Genomic DNA, 16,214 nt, shown 5'->3' on the forward strand with positions numbered 1-16,214 from the left:
GATCTATGCTGCTGAAGTGTCCATGAGCAAGACACTCCATTTCCCCAGCTCTAGAGCGCTGAAGGAAAGAAGGCATTTGTTGCACTTCCGGTTCCCTCGTCTCAAAGTCAGATGCTTGAAAGAAGGTCTGTGGTTAACTCAAGCTTAAGAAATTAAAATTTTTGTTCCCTGACATAAAATCCATCAGTAAATACCCACTTGTGAATTTATAAGCTTTAATGTGTTTTAAAAAGGCAGTTGAAAGTGGGTAAAGGAGACGACTAAACACTGTCGTTAGCGTTGTGTTCATGACGTGAAGTTATGGTCGCTGGTGTAGTTTGTTTATAATAAAAAGCACGGTGTTCATTTGTGAATATTATCTTGCTGAACAAAACGTATAAGTAGAATAAATGTTTCTTTGCCTCAAAGCTTATTTTCTGCAGTAATAAAAAATCCAATGAAAAAATCCCTTTGGCTTTTTGTGAGGGAACCAGTTCGATGCTACCTTCTGGGTCGGCCTAAGAATGCATCATCCCTGCAGCACTCTATGTCCTCTAGCTGACCCTGACCTCCCTGTGTTGATGGTGGTGAAACACATGGAACAATTGCCCCATATGGATCCATAAAACATCACATTTACTGGATTGTTTCTATTTCAAGTGACAGGATGCCAGCACTTAAACGTGTTCATGCTTCCGACAACTGAACCACAGTGCGCTTAATGCGGATAAATGACTTGCAAAGCTTCTTCACAAATTGAGTCTCTGGTTTTAATGATTTTATTGTATCACTCGGTAACAGAGTGCAGAATTTAAAGAGATATCGTTTTCTTTTTGTACTTTAAGCCAGATCAACAACAAAACCCCCGTTTTGGCTTCTTGTGGCTGCTGAGCTTAAAAGTGTGTTTTAATTAACTTAAAGTGCATTTTCAATGAGGGGATTTCTCCTTTGATTAGAGAAGATAAGGTTGGTTTGAATGTCTGTTGTGTATTAAATGTCTTCCCTCCCTAGGGGGATTTCTGAGTCTTATCGCTTCCTGTTTGTTGTCATGTCACACTGTGTCGATCAAGACGGCAGAGAGTGAAACTGACGCCCGACGGGGAGTGCGCTGGGCGGGCAGGGCGACATGAGCACCGGGGCGCTTAAATCTTTTATCTGAAGAATGGCCGTTTCGGTGATAACAGGATTGGCGTATCCCCACGAGCTCCTGGCCCATACTCCCGAAGAAAACGTTATTTACATTGCTCAAGAATAATTAAGGGGGGCTCTGTTCTCTACAGCCGGTTTCCGCTGCGCGCAATCACAGCTCCAGGACCAGCGGTGGAGTCGGTGCGCTCTGGCAGAAAGCATCCAGCCACCCTGTCTGTGGGCTCAGACAGCAGTCAGTGCTGCTCTCAATGCCTCCAAGCATCAGATATCGGCCGTCATTAGCGAAATCCCTCGCAATGAAACTGCTATAATCCAGCCTGCCTTTTCTTTTTTCTTTCACTCTTTACTTATTTCACATCGGGAGTAGAAAAAGAAGAAAACCCAAGCGAGAAACGCTCTCTATCTGTACGTTTTCGTGTGTGTGTCGCACGAGGTGCGAGGAAGCGATGGCAGCCCCGGTGAAAGCAGCGTTGGCTCTCCTGGTTCTCACCGTGGCAAGTGAGTAATCCTTTCAAATCCTTTGAACGGGACAGGGGGGTTCTACTTTGCGTAAGAGGCTCACTGTGTCACACTCTCCGGGCTCTGTGCATGGCAGTTATCCTACTATATATATATATATATATATATATATATATATATATATATATATATATATATATATATATATATATATATATATATATATATATATATAAACAGGTCTAGGAAATGTTAGCAATGTTAGGAGTTTAATTAAATTCCACGTGTGCTTTGTAGCTAAACATCACACCCCACCCTATTAGCTAAAAAAAATAGCCTCATGCTCTCTGTGAGTTTTTATTTGTATTTTGGGCAAATGTTTAAGCCATATTTTAACTTACAAACAACACGCGAGACCGGAAAACAGGCCAGTGGGGAAAATAATGGCATTACCGTTCGCCAGTCAATTTAACACGTGATTTTACAGCACGCCTCAATTAACTAACTCCTCTTTTAAAAAACAACCTCGGAGTTCGAGTGAGATTGCTTTATACTTGCATGGGTGTGATGCTGGAGAAGGGTGCATTGCTGCACATATTCCCTTTCCCTGTTGGATGGTGTAGCTCTTATTGCGGACACACATACTTGATAATATCACATAATGGTAATCTGCGGCCCTCACTGCCTGCAATGTGTGTCAGTGTCCTCTGATTACAGTAACAGGGACCTAAATGGACCCTCTTTACAGAGTACCTTAACTTTAACTCAGTGCGCCTCTATCAGATTATGTGCAGTAATATTTTCTCTTTTGATTCTATCAATTGAAGCAATTACGGAGGAGCTGTCCATGGTGCTGTAATGGGATCTCAAGCTGTCAGTGAATGATCTCCTGCAGCACTCAGGGCAAACCCCAGCACCCATTGTGTCGCCTTCGGATGCTGTAAATGCCCTAAAACTTCCGCTTATTCAAAGAGAGTATTAATTTGCTCTCAGACCAAGTTATAAAGTATAGGCCTTCCACATTTTGTGCATTTCTCACGTTTAGTGAGTCTCCTTATTGTTCAAACCCTCTCCCATTCCCCTTTCTTTGACCTCTTTATTCCTCTTTTTTGTCTGACATATCTAACGTTGTCTCTTTTCTGTGACTCTTTCACGATCACCTGTGCTCTACAGACATTGATGACAGGGGTTCTGTCACTTCACCCTTGCAGCTACAGTAAAACAACTAAATCCATGCAGCCACTTGGTTGGGACATATTTCAGTCTCGTTCTGTCTCCTGTCACTCTCTGTGCCACTCTCTGTCACTTCCTGTATAGCACATTTCTTACGTTTTTCCTCTCCTTCTGCCTCCTGCCTCCTCTGTCTCTCGCAGTATAACTAGCTGCAGTAAATGTGCCAATGTGTGCTAGAGCTACACCTGATTAGATGTTTTTCTCAGTAAAAGCTTACAAAATGCCCAGGAACGCAAGAGGGGGGGAAAACACGCTATGTGTGTGTGACAACCCTGATTCTGCTTCTCTGTAGCCCTCGGGTGAAGCTTTACATGTGGGTGGGCAGGAATATGCAGCTCTAAGTTTTGTCCTGCTGTTGTTTCTCATGACTTTATAACTGCTTTCTCATAACTGCAAATGTGTAATGTGTCAAGAGGGCTTGGCATCAGTGAGTCAACACTTCATGGTAAAGTATTAGTCATTGCAGGGGCACCCTTGTTTGGATGTTGCTCTTTGAATGAGAGAAAGGAGGCAGATGAATATAAATATATGTAATTTAAAGCCAGAGAGAGCTGCTTCTGATGAATTTACAAGAAAGACATAGGGAGAAGACAAATAAAGAAAATGACTGTAGTAAAAGAACAGTTGGATTTATCGTCACAGACTGAGGACAAACAACAAACATAAATCCTATGAGATCCATCCACCCATCCATTTTCTTGAACTGCTTATCCTGTTCAGGGTCATGGAGGGGCTGCAGCTGACATTGGGCGAAGGCAGGGTACACAGTGAACAGGTCGCCAGACTATCCCAGGGCCCATGAGATACTAAAAAACAGAAAATCTCTTTGCAGATACACTGTGAGCGATGCACGTCTACTGGAACTTGACCATGTGGCTGTGTATGCATATGAGATGCACGTGGGTGTCTTTTATAACATGATTGATACAGGCAGTGCACTGAGCAAAGACAGCTGAATCCTAAATTGTTTTGGCCTCAGAAAGGCCACCCCAGATGGCAAGGCATTGAATAATTCACTACCCCTAAAAAATAACCTACAGGATGCACAATTTGGATGCTTTTCTCTCTGAAAATGGCTGTCAACTGCATGTACTGACCATTCAGTACATTTTATCAACAATTTCTACCTTTTCTGGGAGCGTAGACATCTTTTTACAGCGCATGGAGTTTGCGTGAATAAGTCAGGGGTAAAACTGTTTACCTCGAACCTATTTTTCTCCCTGCGTCACCGTCTGTCCCTACTGCCAAGTACAAGATACAAGAGGAGTCTAAACAAGAGATAACCACACAGCATCGCCATGGAGACCTTACGGGAAGGATGCCCACGCCTAACGACAGCCAAAAGGAGGAGTCTCCAACCTCATTATCAGGGACTGCCTCCGATCTCCCACTTTCCCCACCCTTCCTAGACGAGGAGTCTTTACCTCCCTCCCCAGCACCTACTTCCACCCCCCAAATTCCATCCAGGTCCCTTTCCTCTCTCACACTCTCCCCATCCTCCCCCCACCTGGAGTTTACTGACCGCATGAAAGAGCTGGTCATTGCTGGAACCAAACACACTCCTCGACGGTTCCACAACCATCCTCTGTCTCCCCTACATGATAATGGAAATAATTGATATCTTCTGGGTCCAGGCTACAAGGCTAATGACACCAATGACTCTCTCCAGGAAAAGTCGGGGCCCTGTATGCAGCTAGCCGCTTCAATTCCTGTCCTGCAAGTTTATAGAAAAAGAAAGGTGAGGCTGCGAAGAAACAACAGTAAACATGCAAACTTATCAAACTTAGCATACATTCCTCGTCAGCCTGTCCAAATAAATTGGGCAAAGACAGTTTTAACCACATTAAACTTAGCTTTATTAAATGTCAGGTCTCTGTCAGGAAAAACATTTTTAATCAATGATTTTATTGTTCGGCACAAACTGGACATTTTGTTTTTAACTGAAACTTGGTTAAATCAAGATAACAGTGCAGCTGTTCTTATTGAATCAACACCTCCCAACTTCAGTTTCATGAGTGAAACAAGAGCGCATAAGAAAGGAGGTGGAGTTGCTATTTTATTTAATGATTCTCTTCAATGCAAGCAGATGCCCTTTGGTCATTTTAGTTATTTTGAATATGTGGCTCTAAATTCCACTCAAGCTTTATTCCTAAACATTTACAGACCGCCTAAATACTGTGCAACCTTCTTTGATGAGTTTACTGAACTGCTGTCTGTAATCTGTATTGATTTTGACTGTGTTGTTATTGTTGGTGATTTTAATATCCATGTTGATAATCCCCAGGACAGAGAGTCTATATACCCACCCACAACAGGGGGTACACTCTGGACCTAATCATCACCAAAGGTGTAAACATTTCCAAGGTTGCTGTGACTGATGTTGCACTCTCTGATCATTTCTGTGTTTTCTTTGAGAGTGCAATCTCCTTGCACACAAATGTCCAAACCAAGGTTGTGACAAAGCGTTACATCTCTGAAAACACCAGTGAACTATTTATTCAGAAGTTCTCCTCCACACCAGCCCTCTCTTGCCTCTCAGTCAATGAGCTTGTAGATGGCTTCAATTTTAAAGTTAAAAATATTTTTGATGCCATTGCACCCACTAAAGTGAAGGTTGTCTCGGGTAAGCAAAGATCTCCTTGGAGAAATGCTATGCTGGTCAAAACGAGAGTGTCGGAAAGCTGAGCGCAGGTGGCGAAAAACTAATCTCCAGGTTCACTGTGACATCTATAAAGACAGACTTCGCAATTATAATTTGGAACTTAGAAATGCAAGGCAGTCATTCTTCTCTGACATCATAACTAAAAACAAGAACAATACACGCGCCTTATTTGCTACCGTCGACAGGCTAACAAACCCTCCAGTGTTGGTAGCTGCTGAGCTCCAATCCACTTGGGCATGCAATCAATTTGCCTCCTTTTTTACTGACAAAATTCAGAAAATTAGACAAGCAGTCAGTGCCTCCACACCAACCACAGGATATGTGTTGTCCCGATCTCTGAATAACATCCATTCAAATATCATGACACAATTTCATTCAATCGACCGTAGAAGCCTAGAAGACATTATACAACATCTGAAGTCATCCTCCTGCTGCTTGGATATTCTACCAACACACTTTTTCAAAAATATTTCAAACTGCATGACCACTGATCTCTTACAAATTGTAAACACATCCCTTCTCTCAGGTGTCTACCCACAAGCCCTAAAAACTGCAGTTATTAAACCGCTCCTAAAGAAGGCTAGTTTAGACTCCGCAACGATGAAAAATTATAGGCCAATATCAAACCTCCCATTTTTAAGTAAAATAATTGAAAAAGTGGTTTTCCAACAGCTGACCAACTTCTTGGCCGTAAATAACTGCTTTGATGTTTTCCAGTCAGGCTTTCGACAGCACCACAGTACTGAAACTGCTCTTGTTAAGGTTTTCAACGACATCCACTTAAACATAGACAATGGCAGAAGTTCAGTCTTAGTGTGACTGGATCTCAGTGCTGCATTCGACACGGTCGACCATGCCATACTCCTAGAAAGACTAAACATCTGGGTGGGACTCTCTGGCACAGCACTTAACTGGTTTGAATCCTACTTGAAGGACCGAGAATACTTTGTGTCTGTAGCTGATTACACATCAGAGCTGACTAAAATGACATGTGGTGTTCCCCAAGGTTCAATACTGGGGCCTCTTCTGTTCAACATCTACATGCTTCCACTAGCTCAGATTATGGAAAGCAACAAAGTGTGTTATCATAATTATGCAGACGACACACAAATCTACATAACTATGTCACCAGGGGACTATAATCCCATACAAGGGCTGGGTAACTGCATTGAACAAACCAACAACTGGATGTGCCAGAATTTTCTTCAATTAAACTAAGATAAAACAGAAGTAATTGTTTTTGGTACCAAAGACGAACAATTGAAAATCACCGCTGAGCTTCAATCACTGATGTTAAAACCCACAAACCAAGCCAGACATCTAGGTGTAGTTATGGATTCAGACCTCAACCTGAACACCCATATCAAGACAATTACAAAATCAGCCTACTATCACCTGAAGAATATATCAAGGATTAGAGGACTTATGTCTCAACAGGATTTGGAAAAACTTGTCCATGCATTTATCTTCAGCAGACTGGACTACTGTAACGGTGTGTTTACAGGTCTCTGTAAAAAGTCTGTCAGAAAGCTGCAGCTCGAGTCCTCACTAAGACCAGGAGGGTGGATCATATCACCCCAGTTCTGATGTCTTTGCACTGGCTTCCTGTCCAACAAAGAATTGACTTTAAAATCCTACTGTTGGTTTACAAAGCACTGAATGGTTTCGGGCCAAAATACATCTCAGATCAGCTGCTACCTTATGAACCATCCCGACCCCTTAGGTCATCTGGGACCGGTCTACTTTCTGTTCCCAGAGTCAGAACTAAACATGGAGAAGCAGCGTTCAGTTTTTCTGCTCCACATATCTGGAACAAAGTCCCAGAAAGCTGCAGGTCTGCTGAGACCCTCAGCTCATTTAAATCAAGATTGAAGACTTTTCTGTTTGCTGCTGCCTTTAATTGAACCACATTCAATTAATATATTAATCAATTTCCTGCATTACTGCATTTTACTACTGTATTTAATTTCTTACACTGTTCTTAATTGCTGTTAAATCTCCTTTTCTTTTGCCTTATGTTTTGATGTTTTTAATGGTTTTAAAAGGACTGCACAATGTATCGCCATTTCCTCCGGGACCGAGTTCGTGCAAGGCGTACACTATAAAACGCAGATCGGCAGAGATCTTTTCCAGACGTGGTTTGTGTGCGAGTAATTGCAGAATTGCGGCAGTGTATGGTTGATTGCGTGCAGCGTAATGTCTCAGGGAGACAACAATTATTGTTTCAATGTATGTTTTAAATCTCCTTTACTTTTGCCTTTTAAACTTGCCTTGCCTTCTGTACACTGAACCGATAACACGGCCTGTCCATCCATCAGCATCACCTAAACACAGCAGCGATATCGCAGAATGTTTTTTGTCACAATTTATAAATTCTATATGTTGTGATGGGGACTATGTGGTGATTTGATCTGGTTTAGAAGGACTTGGAGAGTCATCTTTGATTGCGGTTGAGTATCTGCTTGTGAGATGATGGCATTTTTATTTTTGCGGCGATGAATAATTAAGATGTGGAGAGCGAAGCAAGGCGGAGAGGAATGTGTGTATATGTGTGTGTGCATACATGTGTGATGGGACTCCTTAATGCTCCGTATACCTACATCGACCACATACATATCTCATTTTAGCCTTTTAGCATTTACTGTTAAACCCTTACATTACTCTATACAGCCCATACTGCATCTCTTCCTCAGTCCTTTCCACTAGTCCCATTAAGTGTGTGCTGGCTTTATCTTTATGCCACCCTCCTTATATTTATAAGACAAAACTACGCCTCCTACTTCTCTCTCGCAGATATCAGTGAGCAGCCAGAGAAAAGCAAAGGCCGAAGCCTCTACACTAAAAAACACATTGCTGGCCATGGTGGTGTGGTTAAGGATTTGATAAATTGGGATTATAAACAAAAAATACCTCCATGGCAATCATTTAATATTGCACGTTTATGAAGTGAGGGGTCAACAAAAGAATGGTAAAAATTGATGCAGCAGAGGCCAAGATATCCAGAATTTTAGTGCATATGGGTCAAAAACACAGAATCCTACATTTTGCACGATGCAACCAATATCATTATTTTAGTTTTTGAGCCCTCTGCCTGGTAAATGCCCATGTCTGTCAAACTTGATCCACCAAATGCTAACGCAGGCTTTCTGCAAGACATCAATGTCACCAGCGCGAGATAAAATACAAATGATGTATAAGTCTGAGTAGTACTCCTCAAGTAAAATGAATGCGTGCAATCAGCAGAGTGCCCCTTTCGGCTTCATGGAAGTATCTTTTCCATAATTTACTTTGTTTCATTTGATCATCACAGACAATGATTAAATTACATTTATAACAGATTCCTGATAATTGTTTGTCACTGCTTGGTGGTTTAGCTACTCTAGCTTTTTATTGAGGCTTTAATTGAATTAACCAAAGCACAAATAAAGCTGAAACAATGAGCTGACCAACTGGATTTATAGTGTGTGGTCTCAACTCCCAGCCACCTCACACCATCTTCTTTTAATTACGATAAGAAACCTGTGTGCCATTATGCAGCAGTTTGCAGCCTTATTGCAGATATTGGCTTTGATTCCATTCAACACATTTATGAATCACTGTGATTTCACAGAGTTATCACCACAGCACAGCATGATCCTATTTCATTTAATCAGATGATTATACTAATCTGGGAGTTGTTTTGTCCCACGCGCCTTGCTGTTGCTTTGTGTATTGTGTGTGTGTCTATTGTCCTCTCTTCTCCTCTCATGTGTCTCCATCCCTTCTCTTTGTCTTATCCTGACAGACACAGCTCTGGGTTTCAGAGCTCTCCTAAGACATTCACCCTGGAGGTTTAGTGTCATGTCAGAGTTGCTCAGATGTCGGACACTTCTCCAGTCTCCTCTTCAAACAGAGGCCTGCTGGAGGTTAATGTGAACTGACCAAGTGTAGAATACGTCTCTCTTTCCTGCACCTGCCTTTAATGCTCAGTGCCTCTAATTTGTGTCTCAGAAAACATTTTTATCTTGGAGATATATATATATATATACAGTATATTGATATGACAGCTGGCAGAAATGCTGAAGACCAGTGTAAGTAAAGTGCCAAAATATACAAAAGTCAGTTGTCAAAAGCTGCCAACTGCACAGTTTTGAGATGCCTGGACACAAGTATATTGCTGATGTCGCTGCAGAATTGTTTGCGCAGCTGTTTCAATATGAATGTTGCCTGTAACAGCAAAATCTTCTGCTGAAAATCGTGTGCTTAAACTTAAGTTAAACATACAGCTGTCATATAACTGTCATATAGGCGAAGCTAGTTTCAAACTCTGCAGCTGAGACCATTCAAGGCAGGTAGGTGATGGAAACCACTGCCAAAATTAAACATCCCCCCAATGGCAAAGGTCTTCAGAATCAGATCACTAAAGGTACATTTGCCTTTTTCTGACAATGGCAGACCACGTTTCCAGTTGTAGATAAAAGCAAGTCGATGATTAGGATTCATCTCATGTATCATACTTTAAGTACTTTTTAAAGGTGGAAGTTGTATCGTTCTTTGGGCTGTGATATACACAGAATTAAGCTGCTATATAATCCACCTCTCTCTGTTTTCTATCTTGTCACCGTCCGGATTATATTGTCCAGGAAGCAGGAAAGCAATAGCCAACCGCTGTGTCAAGTTTATTTATGGAGAACAAACAAGTTGGTCACCAAATCCTTCCAGAAAACAAGGGCCACAAAATAAATGAAAGAAAACCGGAAAGAACAGGTACAAGACAAAAGACAAGAGAAAAGGCTTTTAAATGCAAGCCGCTGTGACAGAGAGTGCCTTTTGCCTTGTAAGGGAGAAAACCAGGTTGATATTTCTACTTTCAATAGAGGGATAGCAGCTATGCAGATATGGAGACATCAAATGTTTTCTTAATAAACAACCCAAAAACAAGGGACTCAACGCAAGGGATTTTTTTTCACAAGTTTAAAATGTATGAAAGTCTGGCAACATCCATGTTTCAAACCACCCACCATCACCGAAGCTCTGTGACCCATTCAGACGTTGTTCTTTGATGTTTAAATGAGTGAAATCAGCCCTGCGATGGCTGTGTGTGTGTGTGTGTTGACTCATTATTGTCATGTCACTGCATATTGCATGCATTGTTGACATGCAATATGCAATATATGAAAAGCCTGGGTAGAAAGTCGGCAGGTATTTCTGTATGTGTGCTTATGTGTTGATGCGTGGGACACTAAATACACCATTACGTCATGTCTGTGATCTCAAACAGGTCAGAGGCACACACGCACACTCATTACTCACATTACTCCGATTACACACTCATTACGTCTGAGAATGGAATTGGTGAGCGCTCACGGCAAGAGATTTAAACATCGCTTCACAAACTACTTCTCTGGGCCTATGTGTATGTTTGTGTTTGCGTCTGCTATTGTGGGTTTTGTCATTATAACCTCCTTCAACTGAATAATATGAATCAAGAGAAAGCGGTGATCGGGGAACTTGTGTCATTTATTGAAGGAATCTTTTATCAATGCTCATAACAAGGTCGAAGTATAGTTAAGATCAACAAATGGCAACCAATATGTGATTGCACAGTTTATTTTAACATAAGAGCACAAGTTCACTCCTTCAGGACTGTTCAATCTAACTACGTCACATCTCTTTTAGATGATTCATCCCTGCATGGAAAGTTGAACTCAAGGTTGCATCAAGTTCAAGGTTTAGAAACAGACACTCTGACTACCTACGCTGATGTGTAAGATAAAACTGAGTCAGGGACTGAGATCGTGAGACGTGTCACCATACCGAATTGTTTAAGACACTCACACGTTATTCAATGAGAGGCACCCTCAACACATCCTGTCATCCTGATATGAGTGCATCATCTCAATACTCACTCCACTGAGATGATAACATTAGGGAAGTCGTGTAATGTAGTTGTGCGGGGCTGTAGTTTGACATTTTTGGCAAGGTGTCTGACAGAATGAGATTACATAACAACCAGAGAATGTTGTGGCTTCATGAAATGGAATACATTGGAATAGCTCCCATGAGGCTTTGCGGAAGAGATATGGGTGTTCAGTTTTGTGACGCTGACAAAATGATTATTCTTTTGCTTTGCATAAAATGTTCAGTTTCAGAGTTTAACATCAAATTCAGCTGTAGCTGCAGAGATCATAGCTGTCAGGAATTCACAATACCTCTGAATCATAATTCCAGCAGGTTGACTTCGACTGTTTTTAAGCTGTTTGTAATGGTGTGGATATCAGATACATACCAGCCCAACATATATGTGGAAATATGTCATCGGACAAAGTGTTGGACAAGGGGTGGCCAAACAATGAACCAACAGTCTGCGTGATTCTCATTCCAGCCTGCAGATTGTTGACTCCCATGGTACAAGGTTAGCCACCTCTGTGTAGGACCAATGGGCTTGTATGTACGTCCTGATCCATTATACGTCATTGCTTTCTAACTCAATCTTTTGTGTGCATGTGTGTGTACAGCTGCCTTGTGTGCGGAGGTTGAGGAGCGACTGGTGGGTCACCTGTTGTCACCAGACCGCTACAACAAGCTGATCAGACCAGCTGTTAACAACAGCCAGCAGGTCACCATTTACATCCAGGTGTCTCTGGCCCAGCTGATTAACGTGGTGAGGAAACACACACTCTATCCAAATCCACACATGCTGTTATTATAGAGGCATATCCCACTCATTTTAGGTCATTCAGGAGCACACATGGTGGAGACTGTTCTATTGGGATGAGCTCCCTCTTCCTGTCTGTGTTTCAGAATGAGAGGGAGCAGATCATGACCACCAACTGCTGGCTCAGTCAGGTTTGTGTCCCCACTCGTACTCTTGTTCTCTTTTCTGTGTGTGTTTGTGTCCATCTGTTTAAAATGCTTTGTCTTGCCAAAGAGGGGCTAACTGAACCAGTGTGTGAATGTGTCTGTATGAACTGATATCCAACCCAACTGGTATGTTTATGGGCCGCAGTAGCTCATTCTTGGCTTGCCCCAAGTATTGAGTGTGGACTGGTGGCTATAGAGATGAGTGAGATGAATGAATCTATTTCCTTATATGGGCATGTGTATGCACTTCTTTATCAGGTATGGCATGACTACAGATTAATGTGGGACCCTGAAGCGTACGAGGGAATCAAGAAAATCCGTCTCCCGTCACAACAAATCTGGCTGCCGGACATCGTCCTCTACAACAAGTATGTCGGCTTCGTGAAACACAAAATGAGTGTGTACCTTTGTGTAAAACTAAGTGATTAAAAGAGGAACAAACACCAACAGTGAGCAACTTTATTCAAAAGCCCCATTTTCCTAAAATGTTTTCTCATATCCTCTTATTCCTTCTATCCTCTTATATCTTGTTTATTATCCCACCTCTTTTAGGATAATGAGTGCCACCAAAATGTTTTGTTAACACTGTCTAGACCGGATCAATGCAATCAAATCATAGCGTGTCATTAGAAATCATTGTACCGTAACACCCTTACTGTACATTCAAACTGCTCTGGAAAAAGGACGACATCCCCGCACATTATTTTGTGTTTTTGCACATTAAATGCACAAAGCATTGATGTGAGAACATTGTCCCTTTGTTTGCACATCTAAAAATGATCTTGCAGCTGTATGAAATAGCTGCAAGGGAAAAATCAATACACGAGAATGTTAATGCTGTAATGAGTTAATTCAAGGAGAAATTAGTCCCACTGCCTTTATCCTCTGGCGTGTTAGCTGGCAAACACAAAGGCTTTTGGGCTAACACCTGGGTCTTTCTAGTCCATCTGCTAGTTTCTTGTACAAAACTTACGTATGATATTAACAGTTAACTTATATTATGCAAATGTGGTTAATAAAAGAGTCCTTGTGCTGTTTTGTGTCTCAAATCACTTTACTGTCACAAATTAAGCCTTGACCCCTGAGATTTATCTTGTGACCTTTTTGAGGGGCCAGATCCCTTGGTTAGGAACCACTGGAGTAAACTATCCAACTGTACATAAAGTATACCAGTTAGAATGAGCTCCATCTCAACCTGCTACAAAAATCACAGAACATTTACTCAATGAACCTGGTGGTTTGATTGTTTTCTCAACTTCTGTATCTAAGGTCAAGAAAGCGACGTGATCACAGCTGTGTGAACATGTAGCTTTTGTGTTTTGGTCAGCAGTGTTACCCCACAGTTTATAAAGGAGTGGTAGGCATTCAACCTTTATAAACACAGATTGCTTGTCAGCTAAAGACCACATGAGAGCATAATGGCTTAAGAGGCAAAACGATAGTAGTTGATATGTTGCTGTGATGTGTCCCAGGTTGAGCTCCTCCCTTGAGATGATAATCACACATCCTTTACCTTTCATCGAACATAACTGTTGCACGTCTCACCTCTGCTTGTAACAGTCATAAAAATCATTTTCTCAACATTAGTTCAGCACAGAAAATGTGTTTACTCAAACACTTAGCCTCTTGGTGATGTTGCTAGAACACTGAGTATGTTGCTCACCTGTAATCAGTTGCACTATAACAGTGAGCTAGCTCAAGATTGTAATAGCAATAAGTTATCAGTTTGAATGAGTGACGGATAGTCTTTGAATACGACTTGCCATGATCCTTCCAGTAATCACTTTCTCTTTGAGTGCTTTGAATTGACCTTTCTCCTTTTTTTTTTGCTTACCGCTGACCTTTTACCTCCTCTCAGTGCTGATGGGACATATGAAGTCTCCTTCTACTCCAATGCCGTGGTCTCCAACAACGGCGAGGTGGCCTGGCTCCCACCGGCTATCTACAAGTCAGCCTGCAAAATCGAAGTCCGTGATTTCCCTTTTGACCAGCAGAACTGTACCCTCAAGTTTCGCTCCTGGACCTATGACCACACTGAGATTGATCTCATCCTCATCAGTGATTTCGCCTCACGTGACGACTTCAAACCCAGCGGTGAGTGGGATATTGTTTCACTGCCTGGACGCAAGAACGAAGATCCTAATGACATCAGGTACCTGGATATCACCTATGACTTTATTATCAAGAGAAAACCTCTCTTCTACACCATCAACCTGATCATTCCCTGCATCCTGATAACGTCGCTGGCTATTCTGGTGTTCTACCTCCCGTCAGACTGTGGTGAGAAGATGACTCTTTGTATCTCTGTCCTCTTGGCCCTGACTGTGTTTTTACTCCTTATCTCAAAGATTGTGCCACCCACGTCTTTAGCAGTGCCTCTGATAGGAAAGTACCTGATGTTTTCAATGGTGCTGGTCACCTTCTCCATCGTCACCAGCGTTTGCGTGCTCAACGTGCACCATCGGTCCCCCAGTACGCACACCATGCCTCCTTGGGTCAAGCGCATCTTCCTGTACCGGCTCCCCTCTTACCTCTTCATGCGGAGACCCGGTAGCTCAAACATCCGCGAGAAGTTCCGCAAAAAACACCAGCAGCGATCATACTCTGACCAAAGGCTGCGGGGAGCGGACGGAGGAACAGGAAGTCCTGCAGGAATGGCAGATTGCTCTTCATCCTTCTTTGTGAACGAGGAGTCGGCCAAACGTTACGGCTGGAAGATCAGCGACTTGTCCGAGAACACAGAGTTCAGGAAGAGGATGACGCTCAAGTGCAACATTGACACGGAGGATGCGGTGGATGGCGTGCGCTACATTGCTGAGAAGATGAAGAGCGAGGATGATGATGAAGGGGTAGGTGTATCTGCACGTGTCAAAAGTCATAAAATTTGCAAACTGCTTGTTGTGTTTTTGTTTGCATTTTACTATTCATAGATGTTGGCCGTATAGCCACAAACGTAAAGACAGGACATCTTACACTAGCAGCATGGCTACCTGTATACAGAATTAACAGCAATGTCTGCTGGTCGCCATCAACCACTTTGGTCCTGACTGAAATATCTCAGCAAATATGGATTGCCGAGGAATTTTGGAAAGACATTCATGGTCCCCAGAAGATAAATCCTAAATACTTTGGTGATACCCTGACCTACAGGTCAAAATGTTCAATAATGTAGTGAAATTTCTCCAAAATGTACATGATGGATTGACTCCAAATTTGGTAGAGGCATCCATGTCTCCAATATGACGTTTCTAAAAACCTTGGTGATACCCATATATTTATGACAAGCCTCAACACCTTTGGATGGATTAGGCTGTGCCACCTATACTATGTGATGGATTACCTTGTGTAATCTCCATCATATGTGTTTTGGAAATGATTGTTCAAAGGTTCATCGGCAAAAAGAGAAAACAAACAAACAAATCAGTTCTCTTCAGTTCAGGACAAGCAACACAACAGTAAAATCGAACCTTTTTCTACAGATCATTGAAGACTGGAAGTACGTGGCCATGGTGATCGACCGTCTCTTCCTGTGGATCTTTGTGTTTGTGTGTGTCGTCGGGACGCTGGGCCTCTTCATGCAGCCTCTGTTCCAGAGTTACAACACCCCCATTATTGATTAGATTGACTGCAAGCAAAAGCTGAAACGTCATCATGAATTTTGATTGCCCCCCAGGAACAGAGCTCTGATTTTAACATATGTACTCACATGTCTGCCTGGCACCGCACGATCACTGGGAAATCTATAATGATGCACTTTCGCCCTCTTCCTCCACCTGCTCCCTTCCTTACTTCAACCTGTTGTCCCCTTCCTCCTCTACGTGTCCTGCCATCCTCTGCTCCACTCATTTGTCACCAACTGGCATCTAATTATTTTAGTTCATTAATGGAT

The 16,214-nt window shown here is 42.2% G+C and overlaps 1 protein-coding gene across 1 annotated transcript; it reads left to right on the forward strand.

The window, feature by feature from the left end:
• Nucleotides 1-1,574: 1,574 nt before the first annotated feature.
• Nucleotides 1,575-15,945, forward strand: LOC306777722 (neuronal acetylcholine receptor subunit beta-2-like; the record flags this gene model as incomplete). Its single annotated transcript, XM_079268960.1, has 6 exons — nucleotides 1,575-1,626; nucleotides 11,980-12,125; nucleotides 12,266-12,310; nucleotides 12,584-12,693; nucleotides 14,184-15,174; nucleotides 15,805-15,945. 6 exons carry the CDS (start codon nucleotides 1,575-1,577, stop codon nucleotides 15,943-15,945), a joined length of 1,485 nt encoding a protein of 494 aa, XP_079125086.1.
• Nucleotides 15,946-16,214: the final 269 nt, after the last annotated feature.

The sequence above is a fragment of the Melanostigma gelatinosum genome, assembly GCF_949748355.1.
Source record: "Melanostigma gelatinosum genome assembly, chromosome: 5".
Taxonomy (NCBI): domain Eukaryota; kingdom Metazoa; phylum Chordata; class Actinopteri; order Perciformes; family Zoarcidae; genus Melanostigma; species Melanostigma gelatinosum.